General features: G+C 49.7%; 6 protein-coding genes across 6 annotated transcripts; 2 read left to right on the top strand and 4 right to left on the bottom strand.

Annotated features, from left to right (window-relative positions):
- Positions 1 to 44: 44 nt before the first annotated feature.
- BO87DRAFT_378698 (alpha/beta-hydrolase) lies at positions 45 to 1,910 on the bottom strand. Its single transcript, XM_025623856.1, has 2 exons — positions 392 to 1,910; positions 45 to 342 (listed from the first exon to the last, which is right to left on the bottom strand). Exons 1-2 carry the CDS (start codon positions 1,792 to 1,794, stop codon positions 114 to 116), a joined length of 1,632 nt encoding a protein of 543 aa, XP_025477149.1. The 5' UTR covers positions 1,795 to 1,910; the 3' UTR covers positions 45 to 113.
- A 402-nt stretch (positions 1,911 to 2,312) lies between these two features.
- On the top strand, positions 2,313 to 4,059 carry BO87DRAFT_339751 (Zn(II)2Cys6 transcription factor domain-containing protein). Its single transcript, XM_025620638.1, has 2 exons — positions 2,313 to 2,621; positions 2,823 to 4,059. Exons 1-2 carry the CDS (start codon positions 2,529 to 2,531, stop codon positions 4,008 to 4,010), a joined length of 1,281 nt encoding a protein of 426 aa, XP_025477148.1. The 5' UTR covers positions 2,313 to 2,528; the 3' UTR covers positions 4,011 to 4,059.
- A 108-nt stretch (positions 4,060 to 4,167) lies between these two features.
- BO87DRAFT_364038 (RTA1 domain-containing protein) lies at positions 4,168 to 5,156 on the bottom strand (the record flags this gene model as incomplete). The annotated part of the gene is made up of 2 exons (XM_025621724.1): positions 4,168 to 4,871; positions 4,970 to 5,156. The coding sequence occupies 2 exons, from the start codon at positions 5,154 to 5,156 to the stop codon at positions 4,168 to 4,170; spliced, it is 891 nt and encodes a 296-aa protein (XP_025477147.1).
- A 529-nt stretch (positions 5,157 to 5,685) lies between these two features.
- Positions 5,686 to 6,592, bottom strand: BO87DRAFT_364037 (nitroreductase family protein; the record flags this gene model as incomplete). The annotated part of the gene is made up of 3 exons (XM_025621723.1): positions 5,686 to 5,998; positions 6,086 to 6,200; positions 6,257 to 6,592. 3 exons carry the CDS (start codon positions 6,590 to 6,592, stop codon positions 5,796 to 5,798), a joined length of 654 nt encoding a protein of 217 aa, XP_025477146.1. The 3' UTR covers positions 5,686 to 5,795.
- Positions 6,593 to 7,614: 1,022 nt separating this feature from the next.
- On the top strand, positions 7,615 to 9,164 carry BO87DRAFT_408636 (uncharacterized protein). The gene is made up of 3 exons (XM_025626174.1): positions 7,615 to 8,139; positions 8,183 to 8,291; positions 8,448 to 9,164. Exons 1-3 carry the CDS (start codon positions 7,723 to 7,725, stop codon positions 9,128 to 9,130), a joined length of 1,209 nt encoding a protein of 402 aa, XP_025477145.1. The 5' UTR covers positions 7,615 to 7,722; the 3' UTR covers positions 9,131 to 9,164.
- A 728-nt stretch (positions 9,165 to 9,892) lies between these two features.
- On the bottom strand, positions 9,893 to 12,043 carry BO87DRAFT_408635 (Hsp70 family protein; the record flags this gene model as incomplete). Its single annotated transcript, XM_025626173.1, has 7 exons — positions 9,893 to 10,258; positions 10,322 to 10,433; positions 10,508 to 10,667; positions 10,720 to 10,799; positions 10,833 to 11,261; positions 11,323 to 11,897; positions 11,989 to 12,043. The coding sequence occupies 7 exons, from the start codon at positions 12,041 to 12,043 to the stop codon at positions 10,008 to 10,010; spliced, it is 1,662 nt and encodes a 553-aa protein (XP_025477144.1). The 3' UTR covers positions 9,893 to 10,007.
- Between the last annotated feature and the right edge of the window lie 1,042 nt (positions 12,044 to 13,085).

Here is a 13,085-nt window from a genome sequence, read left to right as displayed (position 1 = left end):
GACACTAATCTATTTTAGCTAGTTATCAGAACTATCGCATAGTGCTTGCTTAATTTCTGTTGCTCAAAATGTCTGAAAGTTTACGTGTTCTCCCCAACCCCAGGAATGCCCTATCAAGACTCCGAACGTCCCGAAAACACATCCATCAGCTGCAACAGACTATCCCATCGGCCGTCCTTTTGAACCTCAATCTTGCCCTCCGGAGTCATCACCTTGTACTCATCTGCCGACCGTGTACCATAGTCATAGTCAGGCTGGTCGTTCACAAAGGCCACTAGATCTCGGATCCAGGCGTCCATCAAGACGCGCTCTGCAGGACTGGGTCCATGCATGATTGAGTAACTGGTTATTGTCAGTACTGTCTATAGCCAGGTGGGGCAGGCTTGCTTACTTCCATATGGGTCTGTCCATGCTGTGGCTCACTCCAAAAGATGCTGGCGCTACCTTTTCAGTGATGAATGACAAGCGGTATGCGATGAGATACCGCCAGACATCCTTGAGATCCACCCCGTGCTCCAGGAGATTGTTCACCAGAAATCTGTAGGGCGCTCGGACCTGCCCGTCGGCGATGATTTGTCCGAATACAGATTGCCATTCCTGCTTGTCTGTGGAATCTGGTAGGACATAATGGCGTAGTAAACGGTCTGTTGTGGCAGGAGAATAATAATTCGACACTTGCATTTTCAATGACTCCAGATTGGCCTCCGGGCCGTTCGTCACGGCATACAATGTGTTTTCATCGTGGACTTCTCCAATAAATAACCGCAGGCCACGCCTCTTGAACTCGGCAGCGAAAGATCCATTGCGATAATAGTCAAAGACGCCTGGATGGATGAAGACGCCATCCGTGACCGGTCGGAATGTGTGGTATTTGAGTTTCATGATTGCATCACATAAGTCCGTTGCACTAATGGCTCGCAGCTTCTTCAACTTCTCTGCCCCTGTCAGGTCTGCTGAAATGCCAATGTGCTGACATAATTCATCGAACTGTGGTTCACAATCCTGTATTGTCTTGGGCTGGGACGGAATCGCGTTTGAGTGCATGTACAGTCTGCGGAATTTGTTGCGCATAGCTTCCTCAATCTCGCCCCGGAAGTCATACAGAACTTGAGCTTGAACCGCATAAGCGCCAGCACTGCGACCCGAGATTGTGATGTTCTCTGGGTCTCCCCCAAATGCAGCAATATTCTGGTATACCCATTCCAGAGCCAGTCGCTGGTCCCAAAGTCCATAATTGCCAACTTCTTGGCCAGCCGACTCCACCCGCAGCGCCTCGCCCGCCAGGAATCCGAAAACATTCAATCGGTAGCCCACTGCGATGAAGATGGCATTCAACCGTGCAGTGGAGATAAGTTCTGTGGGGTCCATTCCCGGCTCCTGGCTGGGGTCGCCAATCTGGAACCAACCCCCATGAAACCAGATGACGACAGGCCATTTGGGATTGCGCACTTGGGGGTCAGGAACGGGTGTCCAGATATTGAGGCGTAAACAATCCTCATGGTAGGTGTGTTTAGGTCCACCATGGGAGCTGACGGCCTTGGAGTAATTAGGCTGCGGGCAGACGGGGCCAAATCGCGTCGCATCATAAGTATCCCCGGGCTGGCCTGCGATGAGCTGTTGCAAAGGGTAGGGTTGAGGTTTTCGCCATCTCAAGTCGCCGACGGGGGGTTGCGCGTATGGAATTCCAGCGAAGCGTCTCGACTGGGTGCCATTTTGCAGGCCTTTGACACAGCCACTTGTTCCCGGTAATGGGATCTCACATTCGGATGTTTGGTAGGAGATGTGGTTTCCCATGGTGTTACAATTTCGCTGGTTTGTATACCGAAAGAACCTGGAATTAGAAGACAAGGATAAGAACAGTAGCGAACAAAGTGTTGGAACTGAGGGGTAGTCAAGAATATATGTTTGCTAGTAAAGACTACGGTCGGTGGCTTCTATCTAGTCTAGATAGTACTAGGTTAGGTCGTAGTTTAGTATTATCTGCCTGCATGAGGGGTTGCGGGCGCCACAAAGCCCTGATACGCTCTGATTGGCCGGTGGGCTAACGGTGCTTGTGTGAGATAAGATACACAAGATACTGGATTTGGAGAAGAGATCGGCAATCCGAGACGCGTGAGGGGATTCAAGCCAAGAGGGTCCATGAAACTGATGAAACTGTGGTCCTACTGGTTCAGGGCAGAATGTAGGCATCCGCCATTCTTGGTCGTTGATCCGTCGGCCTCTATTTTTAGGCACCGATCGATGCCAGAACCCTAATTAAGGGGACGGGGACGGTGTACACTCAGGCTATATGACCCTCCTTCGGGCTGCATCTGTGGCCGACCAAAGACGCCAGGAAAGGCTTTCCCTGCGGGGACTTCTAATCCAAGAAACCGACGCTTTGTTGTTACCTCTGGAACGTCCAGAAAGAAGGTTTGGGTTGGCGAAAATTTTTGCTGACTTCACGTGATCACAAGTGCCTCAGGAGCCGATCCCCAAAGGGGGCAACTTCAGAACGAATACGATGATCTCAATCCTCCACGCCAACCATGAACGACCAGCTGCCTATGCAGATTCGCTCGCGGAGATCACACCATAAATCCCGCGCAGGATGTCAGAATTGTAAGAAACGGCGTGTCAAGGTAGGCCTCCCACTGCTTCCGTCGGATGGAAACCGGACGAATACTGTCAACCCTCCACTGTACTATATATTACTCCCCTCCTACTACTACTAGTATACAGCATCACTAGACACAATGTTGTCTATTTTTCGTGCCTTGGCTTGCTTCATTCCCAGACCTGCCACATATACCCCTCTTTCTGGTCATACTGACCTTCCCCAGTGCGATGAGAAAAAGCCACATTGTACAAAATGTGTGCGACACTCGATCGAATGTGATTTTGCTTCCCCGGCCGCTTCGACCTCCCCCGATCCAACCCGCCGATTCCGGTTTCGACCATCTAAATATCAAACCGGTTCAAGAACATCATCCCCAAGCACCCGCACAGAAGCTGTAACAAGCTCAGCTGCATCCGCATCCACTGGAGTGCAATGTGATCTCGCTGGAAGTGCCCTGTCCGGTGGCATCTCGTTTGCCGACCTGAAGCTCTATCACCATTTTGTGACCTCAACCTACAAAACTCTTGCAGACGAGAAAGTGGACCACAAACGCGTCTGGTCCCATCACGTTCCGCAATGGGGCATTTTGTTCCCCTCTATTATGCATCTAATTCTGGCGTTGTCGGCGCTGCATTTGGCGCATGAAGATCCCGCTTCGCGCACGCAGTTCATCGCTCAAGCTGACGATCACTTCACTTTTGGGGTCCGATCGGTATCTGCTGTACTGTGCCTTCTGAACAAGGAAAATTGTCAGCTAATCTACATGTCTGCGGCCCTCATCTGCCTGGTGTATTTCGGTCGTGGGCCCCGTCGCGGCGAGTATCTGGTGTTTAGTGACATCGGCCGATCCGAGTGGCTCATCTTGTTGCATGGCGTGCATTCTATTGTATCGCAAAATCATGATCGCGTCTTCACCGGTGTTCTAGAACCGATTCCGGACGATAGTATCGGCGGTGTGAGTGATGAGTTGCAGGCAGAACTGGACGAGCATCTGCAACAGGTTCAACAAGTCCAGGCTTTTATCCTGTCTCATGTAACCGATGAAACGTCCCGAAGCTTGTTCGCAGCTGCCATAAGTGATCTACTCTCGGCATTCGAGGAAGTGTACAAGATGCGCAGCGCTGGGAAGGATGGCATCTGCCTGATGCATCTGGTGGTGGGGTGGGTGTACCGTCTACGGGCGGAGATGATCTCTCTTTTGGAGCAAAAGGACCGATACGCATTGATTCTCTTTGGGCATTGGAGTATCTTGTTAGTGTATCAGCGGTCGTCGTGGCTAATGCAGGGATGGGATGCGCATGTGTTGCATGGGGTGCGCACATCCTTGGGAGAGGGAGACCAGCAATGGCTTGCGTGGCCGATCCAGGTGATTGAAGGGGGAATACCTACACCTAGCACTTCCATACTGTAATAGTTCGATAGTAACTGACCGCATACTTTCTATGCATATATGAACATTTGGACAACGAATCAATTCAATAAGTATCACAAAACCTTCACAAACATACTATGTACCGTGATAACCCAGAGACAAGGAAAATATAACGAAATAAAGCACTGCAAAAACATTATTTCCCCCCCTCCTCATCCCCGATATCCGTCATGGGCTGGCAATACTCCGCCGCCTCCTTGGTCCTTCTCGCCTTCTTAATCATCGTTCCCGGATGATAAACTGCCAACACGGCCATAGAAACAAACATCAACGCGGCATCAAAGACATAAATATAGACCTCCTGAGTGTTCAAAGGGGACGTCTCATTGGCTCCAAACTGCACCGTCCTGACCAAGTTTCTCAGCATCAAGGCCCCACACGCCACATACAACGCCCACATATATCTCTTCCATCCACCCATCAACCACGGATTCTCATTGACCACCCACGTCGGCTCGCGACTCAACCGCAGATGAAAAACAATAGCAACCCACACAAACAATAGAAATATCACCAGAGAGAATATTAATCCTGCCAGGACGGCTTTGATACCCGTTTTCATGAGATGCTCGTCGCCGGTGACTTGCACCCCGGCACCGCCAATCTGCGTTAGAAAGCAGATGACATCGTTGAGGACGAAGATCTTGGTGAGCCATTTGGGGCGGATGACGGAGTGGTGTTCGGCAGCGAAAGCCACGATCATGCGTCCGAGGATCATGTAGATGGTGGCGGCGATGAATGGCGGCGCGCAGAGGATGAGCATCTCCTGCAAGGCCCAGGGACCGATGAGCGTCCGGCCTTGATGGGACCAGGCACGGCCATAATAGCCGAAGGTTTCACCTAATGAGAGATTATGTTAGATGGAGGGGAAAATGGATGGACAGATGTCGTGGTAGGGCGTCGGGGCAGTTGATAGGGTAAAGATGGATTCGACGCACATATTCCCCCGATAACTAGCGGTATGAAGTATGCGGCGCGGTAAGGAAACATCATGACGAAGTGGACAAGGGTCGCAATGCCGAAAATGGCCATGAAGGCGTACCCGGCTGTCGCGGAGGGTGTGTAAGGATAGAAGTCGACATAAGGGTCGGAGCCATTGACACCGGGGTGGAATTGAAAGTCCATGATTAGAGTTCACGGACTGAAGTGAAATACGATTCTGGCTTCTAAGAACGGTTGGATGTGTGAAAGTCTGAAATTCTCAATCTCTGGATTGATGGTCTTATATGTAAGATGACCCTGGAGGAGAAACATAATGGTATTACCGAATTGGGTAATTTGTGAGCGAGTACGAGCGGGTGCGCGATGAGCTTGTTTGGCGGGACAAGAGTGGAGAGGGCTAAGTTTAGCTGTCGGCGCAACAGGGACAGAGGCCACGAAGATAAGCATTTTCCAAGACCCAGACTCGTTGCGTGTATGTTTCATCTGTGCCTATGGTCTTGCATTTCTTGCCCATGGGTTGAACTGTGGCCAATCCCTTCTGTGGGCAAGGCAATGATGATTCCGTAGCAGGGACACTCTCAGGCACCCAAACTCTGTGCCGTGCTCTTACTAGTCTGTCTTCAGATTTGACGGCACTTAGCTCGCGATAGCTAGAGCAGTGCCGATCACCCCTACCAGTTCCAGCACGCCTACGCATATATACGAGAATATTGCAAGAAAACTAGGAAAATTCTATTCGAGCAAACGGAAATGCCTCCAATGCAAGACTCCGCAAGTCTAATCTATCACGCTAACTCCAAAATTGCATCAATCGTAATGCGTCTACTTGCCAAAGACCTTGAAGCGGTCCTCCAGGGGCGCGAAAGCCTTCTCGCCGGGCTCCGAGGTAGGGACGCCAAAGACCAGCTGAGCGTCGAGCTTCCAAGAGGCCGGCAGGTTCCACTGCTTCTGGATCTGCTCGTCAACGAGCGGGCTGTAGTGCTGCAGGTTGGCACCGAAGCCCTCGGACTCCAGAGCGGTCCAGACTGGGAAGGGAGTCAGCGACTGCTGATGACACATGGTAAAGCCCGTCATGGACCGATGATAATAATGAAAGAGGGTCGATGACTTACCAAGGTACTGGGACATGGCATTGGACTCCAGGGCAAAGGGGTCAAACTTGTCGGCGTAGATGGCGAACTTCTCCTTGATACCGGCGAGGGAGTCATAATCGACGAAGAAGAGGACCTAATGTTGGTTTAGCTGGATATGTTGGTCAAGCCAGATCATAAGGGCAAACAGACCGTTCCGTAGCCCGCGCGGAAGGCTTCCAGCTTGGGCTTGGTCTGGTTCTCAAAGTTCTCCTTGGGGAGGTGGCCAGCGGCAACCAGACCCTCCATGGCAGCGATGGCGATGTCCCAGACCTTCTGGTGCTCCTCCTTCAGCAGCAGGACGACGCGGGAGGTCTGAGTGTTGAAGGAGCTGGGCACGTGCAGAACGGCATCGGCGACGATGCTCTCGATGGCATCGTCAGAGATGGGGCTCTCGGCCTTCAGGCCGTAGTAGGTGCGGCGGGCCTTGACCAGCTCCAGGAGGGAGGCGGTGGCAGGGTTTTTGAATTGCGGCTGAGTGGAACCCATTGTGAAAGTATTATACTAGAGTAGTTGACTTGTTGATGAAGTTGAATTTGATTGATACCGATAGAATGTCAGACTTGATGTCGGGGCGGGACTACGACTTATATAGATATGCGGTATTTGATTTTACCCCGCCAGTCTGGTGGGGGACATTTTTCCATTCTATTGGACACTTTCACCTTCCTCATTATTTTTCATTATTATCAAACTGCATTACTGTGGCGTGATTACCACGCTCGACCAATCAGGATTTGTAAGCCGCAGGGGAGAGACCCTCACTAAACACTCGGGAATTAATCAGCTCTTAGCAAGACGCGGAATTAGCTGCCTTCCACCGGAACACGGATTTACGCCTGTAGGTAAGCAGGTGCTTTCGTTCATCTTTGCGCACAAATTCTGCTGTAAACTTCCATCTCTCTCTCTCTCTCTCTCATCATGCAGTGAAATATAAGATCAACAAGAGGAATGCATGAAGGAATGACTTGATTCGAAGCCAGGCACGTGAGGACAATTGATTTATGCCTGAGGTGTCACTACCACTTGGGACCACGTGATCGGGACTTCTTTTAGCCCGAGAGGGCACATGGTGGATTGATGCCTCAGGCAGACGAATGGCTAGAAAGGATTGGTTATGCCACTAGTGACGGAAGAAGCTTCTGCGGCTTGACCGGGAATACGAGGTGTATTTCCCATGGAAAAGTAATACATGAAAATCGACCGAAAAATAATTAGGGTTAATAAAAGAGAGAGAAGAAGAAACGAAAAAATAAAAATGGCAACAACAGATGAGACTACAAAAGTACACAAAGATAGAAATAAGAAAATTTTACAAAAGTTATACAAGGTACCGATGATGAGTTTATCAAACCAAATGAATGTAAACAATGACCGTTCGTTCCTGCATGGGGTCAAGGTCGACCGAACCGTTTTTGTTTCCCATATACACCTCCCCGTTCCACTCCTTCTTGATACTTTTCTTTGTTGCTTTGCCCTATTTTTGTTGTATATTTCTTTTCCTACTCTTCACCTGTTTTGCCTTCTTCGGCCTGTCTCCCTTTTACACTCACACCCACAGGCACCATTCCCTTTTCTCTCTACCTCTCTTCCTCCGTGAACTTATCATCATCACTACCATGGCGACTACTAGCACCCAGACAAAACCTTCTAAGCATTCCCGGGAAGAGGAAATGGAGGAAACCCCGCTGAATTGCCCGATCCCAGTCCCTAAGCCAGCCATCTACCCCAATGAGATGTACCTTTGTCGACGAGATGAGTATCACGACATGATCAATCATCATAAAGCTGTATTTTACACCCGCGCCACCCCCAGAGCTGCAGAGGTGACGGTCGGCCATGCTCTTGAGTCGGTCTTTGTTCGGGTGAGAACATGGGCAACCATGTGGGGAAAGGGAGAGTCACTCTCTCATGTTGCGGATTCGGATAAACAGGCGATAGTCGCCAGCTTGGATGAATACTGTGTCCAGGAAGACTGGGATAGCATCCTTCTCAGCCTCCCTCCTGCCGCTCGGGCTAATTTCGGATGGATCCTGGTTGAGACAATGCTGAACCAATTCATCTGTACCAAGTTCATAGATTCTCTCTCCATTCTGGTTCATGGACGGAAAGATCAAAGCCACCGATTCAGAGCCCCAGTCTGATTTCCACAAGAGGTTCCAGTACGTGTACGAGTGGCTCCTACAAGGTCAGTTCACATACCACCCTTTTCTTTGCATTTAATTAATCATGATCTTTTGGTCTGCTCTTGTTCCTTCGTCCCATCCGTCTTTGTTTCTTACTTCCCTCAAACTTCTCACCGGCAGACAATGCGATTTTACTGACCCCTAACAAAACCACAAAGTTTCCCACGAGGATGCAGCGTGGTGGAAATCCATCATTGTTGGAAAGCTCAACGATGAACCCTGCGTGATGAACAACATCCCACCCACTCCCGTCGGCCGCAACACAATTAAACATCGCACGGCGCTTGTGAAGACTTACACTGATGAGTTGATGCGTTCCCGGCTCTTCCAGCTCTTGCTTCGGGATCCAGTAACCAAGTACAAACGATCCCAGCGCAAGAGTAGTCTGCGTTTACTCCTCGAATCTGCCGCTCAAACCGTCATTCACGGCGATGGTGGTCTCTACGGTAATATGAACATTGTGCGACTGCCAGATCTTCCGAAATTCAACCACTGGTCGGGCCAGATGATCGTCCATCCCTTCCACGCAGGATTTGAACCCGTTGAAGGCAGTCGGGTTTTGATTGTGACGCGGCCAAGCTATAGCTACATCGACATCATCTCCCTCAAACACTTTTGTACGGTGCCCCCATGGATGGTGAACCGTGCCGAAGTACTGGTGGCAGCCAAGGGGAGAAAAGCCCGGGCACTATGGGCAGCAGCTGCTGTCAGCAATGACTGCGAGGACACCGTTGGAATGGACAAGGAGGAAGGAGAGAGCCAGGAAGATGATGACACGGAGGAGAATGCTGATCCGGTCAGGGATCTTCCGCCCCTACGAGAGACCATCTGGCGGCAGTAGACTAGCTGTTGAATGTCCGGAATTGAGTTCTGAGGAAGGAAGCCCTGAGAGGCGACAGTACCCATGGGCTTATTAACGTATTGAGTACATTCTGTCGGTCGTGTTCATCTCTCGTACCATTCGATTTCAACTTTGGGCCTTGTTCCGCTAGTCCGTAGCGTTTGCGTGTTCTCTGACCGCACGAGAGAGCTCCCTGACTTTGACGTGGAGTTTAGACCCTTCACACAAAGGCTGTAGATATCCGGCTGTGATTCGCTTCCCACCTATTAGTAGGCTATTAACTCTCCTCGTAGCCCTCCCGATTTCTCGCCCAGTGTAGCTGCACTTCTGGTCCCTTCGTTTGCATTCGAGGGGGAAAAGGGCAAAAAGTGAAGTGAACATACATAAATAAAAAGGGGTAAAAAAGAAGGAGGCTCCTTTCATCCATACGAAGCTGGTATGAGTCCCGCGGGGTTAACGACCCCTCATCGGTGCTACTAGTGATGGGCTATTACTACCTTATGAGTATCCTTCTACCAAAACATCATCCTTGTTGGAGAACCTTTTAATCCGGAAGAGTGGCAGTGAGGAGGGTTTAAGAGTGGACCGGCCAGGGTAGTAAGTACTCGTCTTCCGAAGGCATACTGCTTTCCTGCCATCGATTAAATCAAATAAACTGATACATTCTAGATACACAAACAAGTCTAGTACAACCATAATACCCGAACTTAGATGGCGAACATATGAAAGGCGATTAAACATGTAATCAAAAGGAAGACATGCCGGGGAGAACAAGTTAAGCTATTCGCCTAACAAAAAAGAGTAGAGAACAGTGAGAACACTCCAAGGGGGAAAAAAGAAAAGAAAGAAAAAAGAAAAGATAGGGAATCTACAGTTTTCACGTGGCCCAGCAGAGCATTATCTCATCCGCTCGATGGCTGGCAGTTGCTACTTCATGTAGCAATCCGGTGCCCGGGGCCTCCGCCTCAAATCTCCATTCCATGCTGAGGTGGACGTCTGTCTTCAATGACCAAGATGCAACTATCTCATAGTAGCGGACAGTTACATCCAGATCCCGGTACCGGCGCTCGTCGACATAGGGGGTATTATCGTCAACATTGTGCTTGCACAACGCAACGGTTTCCACTCCTAGCGGGATGGTGTCAGTCCACAGTCAATGTGAGGAACCAGTGTAGGATAGTGTATACTGACTGCCAGCCACATCACGCCGTCTTATTAATATGTCCTCTGAGAGGTATCGGCTGCGTACACTAAGGCGAAATCGTACTTGCCCTTGTCGGGGCACATTATTACTTGCCTGAACCTGAAAGAAGATGTTCAAAGCTGTCAGATTCAGAATGGCAAACCGTGATAGTGGCAATTAAAAAGGATGCGTACCGAAGTAATAGCGGTCGTATGACGATATTCGGAGTGCAGATCCCCGGCCCCAAGCCGCTCGATGAAGGAGCTGAAAATCCCATACTCCCATGGACTCCTATACTGCATAGGGTTTGGGGCACTCCCTATACGGGCCAAACCGTGTGAAACAATTGTCATGCTGTGATTTACGGTTAGCTCTTGTTTGAAGAGAGGAGAGCACGGCAACCCACGGGTCATAGCCATCAAAATAATTCACAGGCAGCAGATGGCTGACCTCGGGAATCTTGGCAAAATCGGCCTCTATCCGTCTCTAAAAATACTGGGAACAGCTCAAGCCTCCCACAATGGCTATCCTATTGGCGCCGTGCGTCTTGGCTTGATCTTTTATCCGGCCCAGGACGTCAGTGACAACCGAATCCATGGCTTTCTGGAGCACCCTGGCGCTGAAAGTGAACTGTCTGTCGTCAAAGTTAGAAAGGTCGCAGCCGCCGGCGTACCATCTTTGCAGATAGTCCCGGGGAATGGGGAGGGTAACAGTCACGTTGCCGCGACCATTGTATCGTTCCTTCGCCGCCCTGGCAGCTTCAACCGCTAGGCGAGCGACATCCCCAGATTTCAGCGGCAGACGCAGCTCTCGCCGGATGTGCTCCAAAAGGGCATTCTCAATGTGCGGATTTGTACAATCAGCCGAACTGTGATTGCCAATTTGTTGAAAAGTCAATCGTCGGGGATGATTCGGATCGACGCCCGTGATTTCGAACGTCGTGAAATCCTGCTCCATGTAAGCTATTGCGCACGTCAAACCAGTCACCTGGCCGTCAAAATCTTCTTACGTTGGTAGCGCCCCCAAGGTCGCACACGAGTAGTTTATCCCCTACCTGGACGGAATTGGCGATGAGTCTGTAGGAGACCCCAATGGCAGCGGCCATCGCTTCCGAATAGTAGGAAACGGTACCGCCGTTGTCTAGAAATCCAGCCGTCTCCACTGCATCCATCATTGTGTTGATTCCATTTCTGGACCAACAGGCTGGCATTGAAATGTGCCAGGCAATGGGTGGCAGGGCTCGAATTCTTAAGTTTTCGGTGACGTTGGGGTCATTGCAGAAAGACAGCCGGATATTTCGTAGATAGTCCGCTATGACGCGCGTAATCCGTGTGCGATTTTGATAAAAGCTGAAGCCTTTGTCTCCGAGGAGAGCCTTGAGATCCAGTCCATTCACTGGCACAGGCGAAGAGCCATCCACCAGTAACTTGGACCAGGAAACGCGGTCGCGATGTTCTCTGGCGGCGTTGCCCCAAAGGGGCGGCCTTTTGTCGGGGTAGGCCATGACGGACGGAGTGATCGGAATGCGGTTAACAGGCTGCCACTCCACAACCTCCCCTCGGTTTTGTGCCCAGTATGTCAGAGCTCAATTGCATGTTATGATTAGCGCCCGAGTTTGGAAAGGGGAGTGAAAGGAAAACCAAGCCGAATACACCGAAAGAGGGTCGTCACTTGCCCGTTTTGCTCGTACCATGGTCCAATCCAACGACGAGACGGTCCTGGTTGTTCATTGTGAGAGTAGAGGTTGTCCCAATGAAAGGGCACAAGGTGCGATTCAGTAGAAGAGCACAGGAACAAAGATGGTGCGTGTAAGTACTACTGACCCTAAGGATATGCAGTAGATTGGATAGAATTATGAGTTGAGAAGGGAATCACCACGCTGTTAGGCTCGCTCAATTTATGAACTTCAGGTCTCTCGAATTCCTGGCACTTACTAGCATGGCGTTATGCAACAAAATGAATCAGAGACCAGTCCAGCTCATTAGCCATGTCTCTCTCTGTCACTCTGTCTTTCCTCTCCCTTCTCTACTTCTCTGATCCCGTCGTGTTGGTATTTCGGGCTCTGTTTCCGCCATCTTGAGTCTACGATGAGTGTATAGACTTTCCCGGCTACGCCCCGAACGGATCCCGGACAAAGAAGGTTTCTCGGTTGAAACTCTTCAATGAAGGTTCAATACGGGATCCGGAGGCGTGGTCTAGAATGGGAACGAAATCGTATCCGGAAAAGCAAACAAGTCAACTGGTAAAAGTGGTAACATACTGTCCTTTGATTTTCCCCCGGCAATGAACGGAAACCCAAAATCATAAACAACCAGAAATGATCCAGAAAGGGGTGCGTAAAATACCAAACATACGCTTAGAAAGCCATAAAGAAGGGGGAGGTGGGGGGGGCAAAAGTACTCTTTGAAAGGCTGGAAAGGACATCAACAATCCTAACAAGTATTGAATCTTTCATTTCTTCTTTTCTCTTTAAACCCCAGCTCACCTCCTTACTTACTGGATTCTCTTCTTCCTTTTACCATCCTTTCTATCAAATGAGCTTATTTACCTCTCCACGCTGCCTCCCAGTCATTTTGTCAACTTGTGTTTCTCCGTGCCTGAAGTTTATCCGTACTCAGTCTCACTGAACTCTGCATCTCTTCTCAAACTCACTTCGGTTGTTTTTTCTTTTCTTTTCTTTTATTTTATTTTATTTTATTTTATTTTATTTTATTTTATTTTATTTTATTTTATTTTATTTTATTTTATTTTATTTTATTTTATTTTATTTTA

Source organism: Aspergillus neoniger, assembly GCF_003184625.1.
Source record: "Aspergillus neoniger CBS 115656 unplaced genomic scaffold BO87scaffold_27, whole genome shotgun sequence".
Classification (NCBI taxonomy): domain Eukaryota; kingdom Fungi; phylum Ascomycota; class Eurotiomycetes; order Eurotiales; family Aspergillaceae; genus Aspergillus; species Aspergillus neoniger.
Note: the sequence above shows the minus strand (reverse complement) of the source record. Positions and strands in the feature narration are given on the sequence as shown.

Excerpts from the sequence above, each read along its gene's own strand:
- BO87DRAFT_378698 (XM_025623856.1), bottom strand. The coding sequence starts at position 1,794 with ATGGGAAACCACATCTCCTACCAAACATCCGAATGTGAGATCCCATTA. Across the intron at positions 343-391 it reads ATGGACAGACCCATATGGAA|TTACTCAATCATGCATGGAC; the intron begins GTAAGCAAGCCT and ends GACAATAACCAG.
- BO87DRAFT_339751 (XM_025620638.1), top strand. The coding sequence starts at position 2,529 with ATGAACGACCAGCTGCCTATGCAGATTCGCTCGCGGAGATCACACCAT. Across the intron at positions 2,622-2,822 it reads GTAAGAAACGGCGTGTCAAG|TGCGATGAGAAAAAGCCACA; the intron begins GTAGGCCTCCCA and ends GACCTTCCCCAG.
- BO87DRAFT_408636 (XM_025626174.1), top strand. The coding sequence starts at position 7,723 with ATGGCGACTACTAGCACCCAGACAAAACCTTCTAAGCATTCCCGGGAA. Across the intron at positions 8,140-8,182 it reads CTAATTTCGGATGGATCCTG|ATTCTCTCTCCATTCTGGTT; the intron begins GTTGAGACAATG and ends CCAAGTTCATAG. Across the intron at positions 8,292-8,447 it reads GTACGAGTGGCTCCTACAAG|TTTCCCACGAGGATGCAGCG; the intron begins GTCAGTTCACAT and ends AAAACCACAAAG.